General features: G+C 44.3%; 1 protein-coding gene across 3 annotated transcripts in view; it reads right to left on the bottom strand.

Annotated features, from left to right (window-relative positions):
* Positions 1 to 15,876, bottom strand: part of LOC310765352 (phosphatidylinositol 3-kinase regulatory subunit gamma) — a 243,912-nt gene that overhangs the window by 219,069 nt on the left and 8,967 nt on the right. For all 3 annotated transcript variants that reach the window (XM_083620188.1, XM_083620187.1, XM_083620186.1), the window contains exons 3-4: positions 7,003 to 7,098; positions 6,423 to 6,500 (exon numbers count right to left, since the gene is read on the bottom strand). In XM_083620188.1, the coding sequence (XP_083476314.1) occupies positions 6,423 to 6,500; positions 7,003 to 7,098 (174 nt within the window). The remainder of the gene's footprint in view (positions 1 to 6,422; positions 6,501 to 7,002; positions 7,099 to 15,876) is intronic.

The following is a 15,876-nucleotide window of genomic DNA, read 5'->3' as shown; positions in this document are numbered from 1 at the left end:
CTGGAAACCATTACTCACTCATTAAAACCTTCATTTCCTTCTGCAAGCTCCATCTGATATTCTGCTAGTTCCTCTACACCACTGCTCTGGCTTGAATGCCTCTGAAACCATGTCATAGGATGCTGAGCCTTTCATCCCTAGGATGCAAGGCCAGATGCCATCTGCTAGGTACTGACATGTACAAGCTCCCAAACTGTGCACTGGGGTGAGGGGCAGGGGGAAGGGAGAATGCAAGTATCTGGTTCTTGAATATGATATGCAATCTAGGAAATGGACACAAATGCATCTGGCCTTGCTACTGTTTTCAATTGCAAAATTTGTTTTTTTATCCACCAGGTTGTAGGGATTTTTGTTGGTCTCTGCAGGTAGAACGGAACAATGGACAGAGTACATGGGACAGTGCAGAAATAAATAAGAGGAGAATGGGTGTTAAGAGAGATTCGTTGGGAGTATTGTTTCATGAGCTCCGTATCATGCTTCCTGGACATTTTAACGCCCGTATGCCAATCATGAGGTTTATAAATGTATCTTTTTTACTTAAAAAATAGTCAGCCAAGATTCAGAGGAATCCCCCCCAAGCCACTAGATTGTGAGCCAGCAAGCCACTCTGCAATTTGCAAATATATTATGGACTTCAATCTTCTCCTTGTCTGATGACCCTAATTACAGTAGTATTTGAATGTTGATATTAACTGATTTTTTCCGTTGTTCTCTGTCATTTGAAACCATGTTCCTGTTATTCTTATCAGTTCAGCACATCTCAAACCAGTTACAAGAAGAAAAAGTGGATGGAGGAGGAGGAGGAGGAGAGAGGTACAACTAAATGGCAATAATAACAAGCAAAAGAAAAAGTAGAAAGGAAAAATAATGATAAAGAGGGCTTCCCCCCGCCCAGATGCCTATATTGCCCTTCTGGTCAGTAATGCTAAGTGAACTAAGTGAAAATGAGCTTGACTGTTCCAATAATCCTTCCTTCCTCCTCTCCTGCTCTATTCTCCAGAATTAAACTTTCTAACCTGCCTCCAGGTTGTACCACAAAAGGCTGGGATGTTTTGGCAACTTGGGCCCTGGTTGTCTCAATGCTCCTCTCTTTCAACAGTAGTTACATGCCCTTCTTCCCAAAAGAGGTGCCCCTGGCAAGTTTTAAAACCATTTGCCTTGACTGACTGAGATTTCACCAAGTTGGGATGGAGAGCCATTGGTGGCACTAGATTTCCTGATCTTTGTGGCTCTCTTAAATCCCTGCAACATCTGCACTAAACCAGTGGTGCAATGGAGAGGCAAGACAGTGAAGGCAGCTGCTGAACTGCACCTTTGACGGTGGACAGCAAGCATCTCTTTCAGAATTTGCACCATACACATCAGCTGCTGGGGAGGGATTACACAGGTGCAACACACACACCTGTTTACTGGATAGTGGCATTTGATTTTGTATGTCTAGCATCACACCACTTGGATATGAAAATGTACTGCAATTACACACATATCATTATCAGCCACTAGTGTAAACATCTATTCTAGCTTCTTTTACAAGGAGGGTCCTAGGGAATCACAGCAACAGCCAACTGAGGACAGAGGAGACCTCAGTAATTACTATAATTCACATTCCAGAGAGACAGTAAGGCCGCCTCTCTCACACAAGGGCCCAGCAATGCACCCAAGGCAGCCTCTCTCACACAAGGGCCCAACTATGTAACATTAACTCGTCCTACTTTGATGGTATCAAGGGTTTAGGGTCAAATTAGAGTAACCAAAATTAGCAAGATATCTCAGAAGCCAACCTCTTGCTGGTGGGGGAAGAAGAATTAAAATCATTATAGACACTACAGCACAGATAGTTTTTCTGCCAGATTACAGCTCAAAATCCCTCTGCTAGTTAGTTATGTTTGGGTAAGGCAATTTCTGAGGGCTTCGGGGAGGAGTATGAAAAGTGATAGTGGAGTTAGAGAAGACCTTTCCACCCAACCCACTTTCAAATTGAAGGAGACAGTCGGCTCCATTTCCCCATTCCTTACATTGACTGCCTCGCCTCCTTTGTGTTGCAAAGAAGCAGGATGTGCCTTATTCAAAATGGCAGCCATATTAGATAGCACAACAAGGCTCCCACTTGGCTAGGTAAGGAGAACAGCTGAAAAATGATTGCTTCTACTATAATGGTGCTTGTGGCGTATCATGTGTGGTTGGGGCAGGAGAGGCACATCTATCCATTATTCTAGAGCAGTGGCAGGGGAACTTGTGGTACCATGGCCAGTGGTAGAGATGTTAGGAATCTAGAGAGTGATAGGGTTCCCTACCTGCCTGTCCTAGAGAGATTAGAGGTTCTACACGCAACTTGGCACATACCTCTGTTATGCATATGGATTATTACTTTTTCCCTTACAGGAGAAAACAACACATACACAGTTATCTCTGTGATAACCCAAGGAGGGAATTATTCTGCAAAAAAAATGTATCTCATTTCATGGCTGATTCTAGCAATCTATATTAATGGCAACACAAAAAACAACAACCATACTTTTGCAAGGCAAACATCGTCTCCAGTACCTGAAGTATGTCAAGAGTGAAGTGAATTATAATCATGTTGCATCAAGATGGTGTCCATAATCTATCAAGGAACCTGTGCACATAGCATGAAAGTGCTAACTTTAAGACAGTCTGGAGACACATGCTCTTGTTCTGGGTCTTAGATAAATAGTTTCATATGGATGCAAGTTTTTGTGTGTGGGCCTCAGCTTGGAATAAATATTGTGTCAGTGCAATGCACCCAGGCTGAACAAGAGTGAGGACTGGATGTAAAGAAAATAACAACAGAAACCCTGACTTTCATAATTTGCAGCTGCAAATTCATTCACCAGACATCTTAAGTCGACTTTCCATTGGAAAACTTGCATTGTCCCTGGGAATGTTCACACATAACTCAGCTTCACTGAGTACACTTAATTTCCTTATTTAACGAGGTCAAAATTCATTGAATTCATTCAAGTTGACTTTAATTAGCCGAGTTGCCTTGCATATCAAAGTGGAAATCAGCTGCACAAATTCAGCACAACTGAACTGAGACATTCAGCTTCAGCTTCATTTTAAAAAAAACTAACACAAGGCCTGTTCTAATGTAATATTTTGCAGCTGAAGCGATTTCTGTGGCTTCATAACTTTGAAGGCATTTATAACTGGTCATCTAAGCAACTTGTTCATAGATAATCCCAAGACTGTCAACTGTCAGGAATACTTTCACAGTTCACAGGACTATCTCAAAAAGCAGGTTGCAAGGATGGCTCATTTGCACAAAACACTTTCCTGTAGCATATAGCTACAGGAATGAGTCCAGGATCTATTCCGTTGCTTCTAAACACTATATTGAGAGTGAACCATAATGGCTGGAACAAGATCTTTTGTTTCCACTTGAGGTCAGCATTGACAGCAGTCAGTCCATCACGCAGATGCTCAGATTTTGTTTAAAATAGTATTTCAAAGCCTGATACGAGCAAATTGTTTTTCTGTGGCTACCATGGAGATGTTTTGAAAAAAGGAAACAAACTGACACACAATGACAAGAAGCTTATATTTAATATTCACAATATTTAATTTGGGGGCAATGGAATAAAGCTCTAACCTCTTATGCCCTAGTTCAGCAACTCTTGTGTGCATAAAGGGATGGTCCTTTGCCCTCAAGGGGTGGATCTGTACCACACGTGGACAAGCTTCAGGTCATTGGCTGCATGCAGCTTTCACAGGCCCTCCACTGTGGCATGCCATGGGTACCCACTCAAACCCTCTTGCCACCGAACTGTCCCCTGTGCCCATGTGTCTTCCTCCCTATGTAAGCTATGAATCCCTCGGCCCCACAGCTGTTTAGCAAGCTGGGGTGGGGAGTGCGATTGTGGTGGTGAGGAAGGCAGGTGGGGACAGCACTCCCCAAGCGCCCATCACCTTTGTGTACAGGCGTCAGTCTGCCTGTGTCTGGTCCCACACACCACCAGCTCTTACCATGGCCCACTGCTGCATGTGTTCCTCTATCATGTATGCAACCCATCATAATTTTCGCACCAGTTTAACTGTCATGGCTTCCCCTATTGAATTTTGGGAGTCACTGTTTGGCGAGGAATCCACAGGTTGAAGTGCGGGGGGAGGGTTTAAATACCAGCTGCAGGCCTTTAACCTGGGCTAGAAGGTTCTGAGATACAGATATAGCCTGAAAATTGTTTTTGCGGCTTGGCCTGCGGATGATAAGACACATTGCCCATGTTTCATTCTCCAGCTGAATGTGAGAACATTCGCAGCTGCTTCGAGTGTGCCTCGCTACAGACAATAAAGTACCTCGGGACTTGGCTTCTTAGTTCTGCTGAGGATGGATGAGCTCATGTTTCTTTATATAGATATCCCGTCAGATTCCTCTCCATAGCAACACGTCCTGGCGTGACAGCCTCTGGGCTTGTGCTGTCAGAGAGCCTGGCTGCTTGAGTCTGACACCGCATCCTCCCCATCATTGCAAACAGCACCCGCTCAAAGGCAACAGACCGGAGAGGAACCAGCGCAGGTAACAGGAGGGTGGATCAGCAGGCTGCTACAAAGCATCACGCTGCCTCCTTCACAAACACAATAAACCAGGAACGGAGCTGTCTTCTCCACAGCCTGGTGCCACAGTGCCATCTAGTGGCCAAATTATTCAAAAACAGAATTTACTATGCAGCAAGAAGGTATGTACAGATTTTTAAAACCCCAAATCCTTCGGGAGGAAGGGCAAGCGAGAAATCCAGCAAACAAGCAAACAAACAGTGTATGTGTGTCAGCAGTTTCACATTTGAGTTCTTTGAGAACTCTCAGGCAGATACATCTGGACCCAGAGATTTGTCAGTTTTTGTTTTCTCTATTAGGCCTAGAACTTCACCTCTTGCCACCACTGTTTTCCTCTGTTCCCCGGACTCCCTTTCCTGCAGAGTTAGTTCAGATCCCTATCTGCCCTGTATCTTCTGCTGTGAAGACAGATGCAAAAAAAATTCATTCAGCTTCTCTGCAATTTCCCCTTTAGCACACCTTTAATTATAATAAAGAGGGCATCCTCTTGGTCTTGGCAGTACCTCTCCTGATCTGAACCATACACTCCACTTGAGCTTCTGATATTGCATTTTTGAACCACTCCCAGCTCAGGGGTCAGGATTCAAGGGTTCAGGTACAGGACAAGAAGTTCAGAACTGGATGGAAGTGACAAAGATGTCCCAATAAGCTTCCCCACCTCTGCCACCAAGTTTTAAAAGACAAGGCATGGTGCACTCCCCATGAGACTCTTTCGCCTTGTGGGAATGTTGAGCTTGCAAGTGTACGCTGCATCAGGTGCGTCTGTTCCCATTTGTGAAGGCTTTATACTCCTATTCTATCTCTAGTCCAGTAGTCACCTCCTCCTGTTCAGCCTCCATCATGGGCTGATCAGAACCCGCCCCAGAGTCCACTGAGGGAGGGTCGGTGGAGAGGGCCCACTTCACTTTCCAAAGTGGATGAAATTGGGGCAGGAAGGGGAGGTTCCACCTTCCTCCAACCCAGGTTCCCACAGTATAATCCTCCCCTCTGTTTCTTCTTTCTTCTCCATCTGAGCCAGCAAATCCAAGCCTGATTCCAACAGTGCTACAGGCTCATGACAGTACATATGACAGACAGTGCAGGACATTGGAAAGCCCACAACACCTGCTAGCTTTTTTTTGGGGGGGGGGAGTTTATTAAGTTACTTTATTAGAAGCTTAGGTCATGGAGGAGTAGTAGTGTTCCCAGAGTAGTGTGCCCTGGCCTCCTTGCCCTGCTGCTAAACTCACCCAGCTACTTAACTTGCTTTGATGCTTTGTCAGCTGAAACAGAAGTGGTTCATCAGCTGGGGCTCCCCTTAGCTCCTGCAGTGGGCTCCCCTTGTTACAAGAGTAACCCAAGAGGTTCTGCTGAATAGACAGAATCACCCTGATGATTGCACTGGCACCAAGAATAGAATTTAGTCCTTTAACCCAACACAGAGGACTTCATAAGCACTACACAATTCAGATCTACATTCATTAACTCCTCGTGGTCCATGTTCATAAGTGGTCCCTATACAGTGGTACCTTGGGTTAAGTACTTAATTCGTTCCGGAGGTCCGTTCTTAACCTGAAACTGTTCTTAACCTGAAGCACCACTTTAGGTAATGGGGCCTCCTGCTGCCGTCGCGCCGCCGGAGTACAAGTTCTGTTCTCATCCAGAAGCAAAGTTCTTAACCCGAGGTACTATTATCTGGGTTAGCGGAGTCTGTAACCTGAAGCGTATGTAACCCGAGGTACCACTGTACTCAGAAGGCTTGTGTTCTTCGCAACAGGGAGAGAACTCCACTTTCGGGTTGTTGTTGTTTTGGAACCTTACTGCTTGAATGCTGCTTTCTGCATAGAACCCCCAAAGCCATGTCTTACCTGTCAGAAGATGCTGCTTGAGTTGAGCGTCGCAAAAGGAACTGGGAGGTGATCGGTAAAGGGCTTCATTATCTAAGCCTGTAAATGCAATAGAAATGGGGGGGGGGGAGAGACACACACACAGTAAGATTTTCTTATCATACAAAAATGGTCAACTAATCAAGGGGGCCTTGAAGAAGTTCCAGGCAGTGAAATTACATCACCAAGAGAAAGGGTCCAATTATATTTACACACACACCCTTTACAAACTGAATAATTTATTCCTTGAACAACTGCATTTCAGTCACAGTATTCTGACCCCGTCCACTTTTGCCTCTAGCACTGCCCGCTATCAGGATGCGGCCCCTGGAAGGTTGGCCTGGGTTGGACCTGGCCCTTGGGCTGAAAGCAGGGAACCAACTGGGCACTGTCCAAAGGGGCAGAAATAATGAGCCAGCTGCCTCCTCTTTACAAAGGCCACTGCTTCTCTGGAATTTGCATATATACTAATAGCAAACATATACTGATCAGCAGTTTAGGATGTGGAATGTCAAACAGCAGCAGCAATGAAATCTAGCAGCAACAGAGTTTTTTCTTATACCTTCTTTTTCCAATGCTTCAACAAGTCTCTTTACAACCAGCAGTGCTTGTTCAGGGAGATTTGACCAGTCAACAAACTCCATCTGCCCAGGAGGTCCTGTTAGGAAGAGAGAGGCAAACAAGACTGTTGAACTCATACACTCCTCATTCCAGCATAATGAAAGCTAGGACTGTCAAGCAGCAAAATTGTCAGTCTCCTACAGGCTCAAATTTGCAGGATATGTTTGGTGCTGGCTGGCCAGGTACTATCTTTAAAAAGAATAAAATTGATTTGGTTGCTACTTCCAGCTACTAAACTGAATGAACAGAGGAAAGGTAGAGAACCTGTGACCCTCCTCTAGGTGTTGTGGGCTACAACTCCCAACATCCCTCACTAGTCACAATTCACTTGCATGCCATTGAGTTTAGAAGAACAGAAAATTATCATGTAGTTTGAGCATTAAGTCACTTGAGTGTCTCACTTTCCCCCACCTTTGTCGGATCACTCTTTTTAAAAAAATTAAAAACTATTTTTATTATTATTTATAAAATGGCTAAAGTTTTTAAGTGCTGTACAAAAATTTAAAAGCAACAATGTCCCCATCCACAAGCTGATAATCTAATAGACATGATGCCAAGGAGGAAGCAGGAAAAAAGCAGCTTCAGATAGTAATTCTTTACATTAAATGACATTGTATCACCCAGACTCTTATTAATTTCCCAAGACTATCATTGCATCACAATTTGTTCAGGAGGCATGTGCGCTCTTAAACTATATTCTATCATCAAAAAGTCTGTGTTCTCTGTATTTTTAAGCTATTGTTTATCATTGATTTTGTTATACAGTACTCTTATCTTAAAAGGCTCAATCTATGTACAACATATATTGTGTTTTTTTCTTTGCTGTGGTTGTCAGGAAAACTCTACACTGCGTCTGAAGTTTTTTTGTCTGTAGATTTTTTTACATGAACTTTTTTGCGGGGGGGAATGAATGTGGATACAGATGGTCTCCCAATTCTAATCTGTATTTAAGCAAGCTAGAGAAAATCTGCTTCATAGCTCCAGATCTCCAAAACATGGACCTGACTTTCCTGTGCAGGTTTCCCAAACTGTGACTATTGCACATTTACGAGCATGAATCCTGGCCAGCAGATGGCTCTAAAACCACAAAAATCAGAGTCCTGTTCCAGTCCCAAAGAAGCGGTAAAATGGACAGCATTGGAATCTCATCCGGTTTTTGAAGCTGGAATTACTGACATCAGAGCTTGGACAAGGGCTCCTTACATTATAAAACCCAAAGTGAGCTCATCTCTGCAGCAGCTTTGCACAGCAGAGTCTGTCAGGTACACAAAAATACCCAAGTGTCTTATGATACCTTGAAGAGCAAATCATCATACTGTAATAAATTTTAAATGTGTAAATAATAAATCTTTAAGGTGCCACCAGACTAGACTTTTGCTGCAACAGACTAACAAGGCTACCCCTCTAGAAATTGTTACAAAAATATTAACTATAATCAGAAGTAAACCCTGTACATTCATGTTTATATTTGTAACTCTCTTCAGTGCATCACCGTCTTGAGCTGGACTCTGTGGGTGTCAACAGCATGATGTATGGGAAGAGCAGACATTAGGAGTGAAGTGGGAATGGTCAGCAAAAACTAGAGTTGCCTCATTTTCTGCATCAGGAAATGCAGGAGTTGCAATTTGCAATCTTAGTGTTCATAGAGCAGCACTGAGTCACTCCAAATCCATTCCCGTGTATTTGATTGCTGTGGTGAATGATGCAAGAGATTGTAAAAGAAGCTCTTTCAGTGTCTACTCTAAACTAAGTCTAATTAGGTTCAGGTAAGTGTGCAAAGGATGTGGCCTACTGCACAATTCTCTACAACCCTGCAAAACATGATGCTGCAATTCTTCCAACTTTGAAACGGGCAAAGAATCAGAAAAGCAATATAAGAGCTTAAACAAACATTTGCGCTTTGAATATACTTGAGCTGACTCCTATTGGCAAGGGCAAAAGCAAAAGCTACCTCTGAAAACCAGAAAACAATTCCAGCAGAAATAAAGGATTACAGAGTCAACCACTGCAAAGTAGCTGCTTGGCAAAGAGACGCTGCAGTTGCATACACACATATGTATTCATAAATGTATACATACATCCTTTTATTTGTATGCTGACTTTCCATGTTATATATATGGTGTATATATAAATATTTCAAGTAATAAAAATAAATGAACAAGGGTTTATTTCCCACAAAACTGGCACGTAGTAGGAAACTACTGTCTGGCAACCTGATACCTGACTATCATTTCTTACTCTACACACACTTTTGCTTCCTCTCTGTAGCACCTTCGGGGGTGGGTTGGAAACTACGCTAGGTCAGGCCAGGTAAAGGTAAAGAGACCCCTGACCATTAGGTCCAGTCGTGGACGACTCTGGGGTTGCAGTGCTCATCTCGCTTTATTGGCTGAGGGAGCCGGCGTACAGCTTCCGGGTCATGTGGCCAGCATGACTAAGTTGCTTCTGGCGAACCAGAGCAGCGCACGGAAACGCCGTTTACCTTCCTGCTGGAGCGGTACCTATTTATCTACTTGCACTTCGTGCTTTTGAACTGCTAGGTTGGCAGGAGCTGGGACCGAGCAACGCGAGCTCACCCTGTTGCGGGGATTCGATCGGCAAGCCCTAGGCTCTGTGGTTTAACCCACAGTGCCACCTGCCAAAGGACCATCTAATCCAGCATCCTGTTCTCACAGTAGCCAACCAGATGCCTGTGGGAAGCCTGAAAGCAGGATATGAGCGCAACAGCACTCTTCCTTCTTGTGATTTCCAGCAACTAGCGTTCAGAGGCATATGACATCTGACACTAGGAGATTGCTACTGCGGCTGGTAGACATTCACAGCTTTATCCTCCATGCATTTGTCTATCCCACCCTTTCAGGCCATCCAAGTTGTTGGCCATCACTCTGCCTTAGGGTAACAAATTCCACAGCCAAGTGATGGAATGTGCGAAGAGGACTTGAATCTTCTAACTTTCAGCTTCCCTTAATGACACCAGGTTTTAATATTTAAAAAGAAAAAGAAAAACCTCTCTGCCACCGCTTCTGCAGCATAATACCTAATTTTATACACCTATATAATGTCCCCTCTTTCCTAAACTAAAAACACCCAAATATTTGTTCCTTTTTCCTGAACCTTTTCCAGCACCACAATATCTCTTTTGAGAGGCTCTCAGAAATGTACACAGCGTTCTAGATGTACGCCATGGATTTGTAATATGACATTAGGATATTGGCAGTTTTATTTTCCACCCCTTTCCTAATTACCCCTAACATGGAATTTGTATTTTCCACAGCTGCCACACACTGGGTTAACATTTTCATTAAATTATCCACCCCAAGCTCATTCACTGCCAGTTCAGGCTACACTAGCGTTTATGTGAATTACATTTTTCCTCACCAATGTGCATCACTTTACACTTGCAGTGTACTAAGATATCCCCCAATCAACTGCCTAGAGTTTCTATAATTCAACTGTTTCCATCATTTGATGTGAGGGACTGGCAGGCCCCTGACGAGTGTGCCCTGGAGCAAGGGGGGCTGAAGTCTAATGTGGGAGGGGGGGCAGTGGTTTGTGGGGATCTGCATGAGCCAGGAGGCAAGGATCAGAGGCAGGGGAAACTTCAGAGCTGGAGGAAGAGGTAGGTCAGGCAAGTGAAGGGCCCGGTGCTTCCCCACCCATTCCTGTACCACTGTCTCCCAGAGCCAGGAGGGAATTGAAATGGGAGGCCCAGAGAAAGTTTCCATGCAGGCCCAATTTCTGGCGGTGTGCATCTGTCAGGGGAAGGTACATAAGCTGGTGGCATGAGAGTGGCCCCCTGTTGCTGCAAATGCTCCCTAGAGCACAGAGCTGGGAATAGCTGCCTAGCCATGAGATTGGTGTGGATAGATATCCAGAGCTATAGAGAATAAATACTTAATTATCTGCCTTGGCTGGGAAGCACCCTTGACATTTTATATATTAAATGTTTGTAATTACTTTTACTGTTGATGTTTTATTGTGCAACCAAATAAATGGAATGACTCTCCCTCCAGGAATGCCATAGATGTTTTTTCTTATGTAGGTCTTCCTTTGTACACTCGTTATAATCCTGTTATAATCCTGTTAATTGCAGTGCCCTAAAATATCCAGTTTTGCCATTTGCCAACAAACTAATTTGCTGTCTGAAACAAATGCCACACAGTACTCCATGAAACCTTGATCCTGGCTCACCTTAGGGTTGATTCACAGTACCTCTGGTACCATGTTGAAATGCAGATTGGTAACGTGGTCCTAATCCATACACAGAGGAAAGTGTCACCAGTTTCTACACCAGCCACACATAGCCTGACAGCACTGGCTTTTTCATGCTGATCAGCAGTGAGAAGACACTGGAAAAGTGGACACTGTGTGCCCAGAAGAATAATGTGCAGAGTGTACTGCCAGCTCCTATGTGTCCAGGTTCTCATGAATTAGGCTTTGGCCAAGGCCCAAGGATTCAGCTTTGGTTGAATCTGGATTTCCATCAAAGCAATCCTAAAACTAAAGATCAAATGCTGAAATAAAAAAAATATATATGGGTCAAACCTCAAGAGCTGGCAAGTTTTAGGGACAGTGGTAGGCACATTGGTGTGCAAGCAGCCCACTCAACACAAACTCAGCAATGGTATTTTTCCATGTACCTAAAGCAATGGCCTTTTCACGAGTTAGGAGGAGTGTGTTCTGAAGGAAGGGGGAAATCTCTAATGATGGAATTTTAGTTGAACTAAAACCCCATTTTATTATGTGTTGGTTTGAAGCAACTCCTCTTGTAAAATCCTGCCTGTCAAAACTGGGTCAGGTTTGTTTGTACTCTTTGGTTTCATTGGCTCTTTTCTGACAGCTGGATGGGCGGAAGGAGATGCTTCTCTTCACACCTTTGCCATGAGCAGCTGGGCAGGGAGGGAAAGGCTGCCAAGGACACCAGGCCCCCAGGGAAAGGAGGGGGCAGAAAAGGAGCTCTAACTGGGCAGGATACAGCCGGATGCCCGGCCATGGTAGCTGAAATAGGCACGGGTCGTGAGCTATACAAGGCCAGTAAAAGAACCAGTGCTCCTTTTCCTGGGTGCAAGCCACACTGAAGCCCCTTTCATTTGCAAAGCAACACTGTACTGGTCCCCCCCCCAATGCAATTTAATGATCTTTCAGGGATCTTTCCCCCACCCCCAGGGCAATCCCGTGAATCTGAGAGTGTAAAGAAAGGTCTACGAAAGAGGCCGAAATTGGTTAAGTTCAGCCAGGCAAGCAGTTAAAATGTAAGCAGCTCAGTCAGATGGGTGTTTTTTGTTGTTTTTTCTATGTGCAAGACTGTGTGATTTTGTTGCCTTGCTTTCTTTACAAGCTCTGACAATCTGGCTTCATTAGTTTAAAGGGACATTTCCTAGATTTTCTTGCTAACTTCTTCCGTATGTGCTGCACAGTTGTTAAGCTACCACATGAGTCCTGGGGAGAATTCACAAGGTTCTATAAGATTTGGTGTCCTCTGGACTTCGGGAAAGTAAAACTAAGGCTCCTTTCTTTTTATTATTTCCTACAGCTGCTCTGGATAGAGAGTTCCCTGACAGGTAGCTGGACAGATAGTTTGTTAGGAGCTTCAGTCTGAGGGTAGCAACCTATTGTGATTATATGGGGAGGGATACCCTTCCACAAAAAGGGGCTTTGCCAGGAAGACCCCCTCATCTGTCACATTGTTTGTTTTTTCTTTTAATTTTTTTGTTTCTTTTAAAATTTGCTGGCTATTCCCATGGGTGCCTTGCTGTGATGCCAAATGGTTTATGACCCCAGCCTACCAAATAAAAAAATATGATTTTTGAAATCACTTTTTAACTGAATACAGTAGGTGATGGGAAAGATTTTTTGAGTTCTCACCATGCCCACTTTTACACTTTAGCCACCTGCATTTTGATATGCAGTCACAAGCACCCATCTGAGGGTTGACTCTGGGTCAATGCAGCCCTTGGCCTGAGAATGGCTTGGCCACCGTGACTTAACAAACTGGTGTTCATTCTGGCCATTAGAAACCTTGAGTTCCTTCCGGGGATGGGAAACCTGTGGCCTTTCAGATGTTGGTGGACTCCCAATTCCCGTAAGTCCCAGCCAGCATGGCTAATGACTGTTCTTCAACCTGGGGTCCTCGGATGTTGTTGGAGTACAACTCCCATCATCCCTGACCATTGGCTGAGGTGGCTGGGGATGACGGGAGCTGTAGTCCAGCACTATCTGGAGACGCCAGGTTGAAAACACTGATCTGGAGGACCATAGATTCCCCATCCCTGCTTTAGCAGAAGATGCAGCTTAACTCTCTACATTTGAGGTTGGTGGCAGTGTAAAGAAGGAGGGGCAAAGGGAACTTTGCCAGTCTGGAGGAAAGTTGTACACCCACCTTCAAAAGTCCCTCCTCATCTTACCTGAGGTGCATGGGGACCTTTTTATCCTGGTTTGCTTAAGAGCCTTGGAGCATAAGGTCTAATTCCCCAGCTGCCTAGTCACTGAAGCATTTTCTGTGCTAACATGACAGCTGCAAAAATCTAGAAATGTCAACCAAGGAGGTGACACTACGGGGAATAAGAGTTTCGCAGTAAATTGACGTCCCTTTTCCACTTGAATGGTGTGGAAGGCAGCAGGATTGCTCCTATTGGTCTTGGGCAAATAGCATATTAAACCATCGCAACTGCGTCCCCTTCCTCCTTTGCCCCCTGGTCCTTCCTAGGTCTTAACACTAAGGAGTTTTGACTTCAGCCACACATAGCCAAGAAATGGACCGTTAAGCCTGACATTTCAATCTGCCCTAACGTCAGTACAGGCCAAAGGAAACAGCTAGTACCGAAGCTGGCCAATGCATTAAACTGACCCAGATTTTGTGGTGGTTTTAAAAAAATAATCTGCAATGCAAATGAAAAACTACATGATCGTACATGGCTTTTTTTTTTTTTAGACAGAAGGATGAAAGGAGCCCTGTGGAGAATAGGGATATCAACAGCAAGATCAGCACATCCATCTCTAACATCCCCTAAAAACTCATATACCACTGCAGAGATCCTGCTGCACCAGCTGAAAGCAGCACAGCACAGGTTACCTCTGGCAGTGTTCCCAACAGCTGCAGTCCTCACAAGGCCCTATAGCAGAGTGTTGCAGGAGTGGAGGCAGATCCAAAGTCAGCCCATTCCCAGAGGGGGAGATGATTCAGACTCTTATGCTGAAACTGTGTGGAGTTGGTATGGCATATAAATAAAACATAACTGCGCCACCCCAATGCATCTTCTCACCTCGACCAGAATGAGCAACAGGGCTTTGAAGGACAGCTTCTACCCAGTGCTTTGCTTGGCTCCCTTATTAAATTTATGTTAAACCAACCAAAAGGCCTCACTCCAAATTAAAATGATCTCTCTTCAAAATATTTTGTCTCTATAGTCTTTGGTCTCTCCATTTTTGCCATGCTCCACATTTTATCTAGCCATTCTATTATAGAAGGTAATTTATTTGGTGGCAATTAAGCATTCCGGCTGCTAATAATAGGTTGTTAACAAGGATCTGACTAGGTTTATTCACACCGACTCCTCTGTACACAAAATGAAGCCAGACTGGGGAGTTCATGGTGGCACCTTTAACTCCTGCACTTTGGAGGGGTGATAAAAAGTAAGAATTGCCCTAAGGCCAACATTTAATTTGAGGTGAGAGACTGTGGCGTCCAAAAGGGCTGTAAGCTTAGTAGCAGAACTTCTGTTTGCATACAGAAGGACCAAGGTTCAAGTCCCAATATCTCCAGGTAGGGCTGGGAAAGATCCCTGGCCAAATCCCTGAAGAACAGCTGTAAGTCAGGGTTGACAATACTGAGCTAGATGTATGGAGGTGTCTTGGTGGAAGGCTGCTCTCTATGTTTCAGATGCTGTTGAAAGGTTAACTTTGATCATCCATTACCACTGGCAATGTTGACCAGGCCTGTGTGTCATGAGTTCTTCGGCTCTGTCAGGATCTGGCATAGTTTGGCAGCCCTGGATGGAGGAGGTGGAAATAGAGGGGTGTGTGGCCTGAAGGCTGCCACCCAGGGATGGAGCGGGTGGCAGCAGGGGCAGAGGCCGGGGACTCACAACAATTTTTTTGTGAGTGCCTGGGCACCCTGGAGTTGGCACCAGTGGGCCCATGCCTAGAAAGTGTGGGTCAAGCAGAAAAATGGCTCGGACCTGTAGTTTCCAGGCAAGGAAAGAGCGGAAGTGTGGATGAGCCTTACGTCTCTAGGGAGCCAACAAGAGCTCCTTGCAGCCTGTGGACTAAACCAAGCTTTCCTGAAATGTTATCCAAGTCAATTAAAACACAGCCCCAGAACTTTTCCTTCAATTTAATTAATCAGTACATTTTTAATGCTTCTCAGAGCAGAGGCTTTCAAGGCCACAGAAGAAATGAACAACGTTTGCTCCTAATTCATTAGGAATTATTTTTAGCCCTGCATCTGTGCAAGGGTGGCTGGGGATAATGAAGATGGTAAAACCATAAACCCAAGCAAGAATAGGGGAGAAATCCATTCGGTTCGCATTTTAATAGGAAGCTACTAGATTCAATACAGGAACCCAAACACTGCTATCCTTGAAATTCATTCCTCTGAATTTTGCAATGCTATTGGCCAGCTTAAAAAAGGGGGGGATGTGTACATTAAAGAAGAGCACACACAAAAATGTGTATATTAATTTTAAAAATGCATTATATTAAGAAGAAATTGCTTGCAAAAATGTATATATTAAGAGAAACAGACAGAAATGCGTATTTCAAAACAAAACAAAAAGCAAACTGATGTGGGAATGTGGAACACGACCTATATCTCAGT

This window comes from Podarcis filfolensis (assembly GCF_964270895.1).
Source record: "Podarcis filfolensis genome assembly, chromosome: 6".
NCBI lineage: Eukaryota > Metazoa > Chordata > Lepidosauria > Squamata > Lacertidae > Podarcis > Podarcis filfolensis.
The sequence above is the reverse complement of the archived record's forward strand: the minus strand, read 5'-3'. Positions and strand labels throughout refer to the sequence as shown.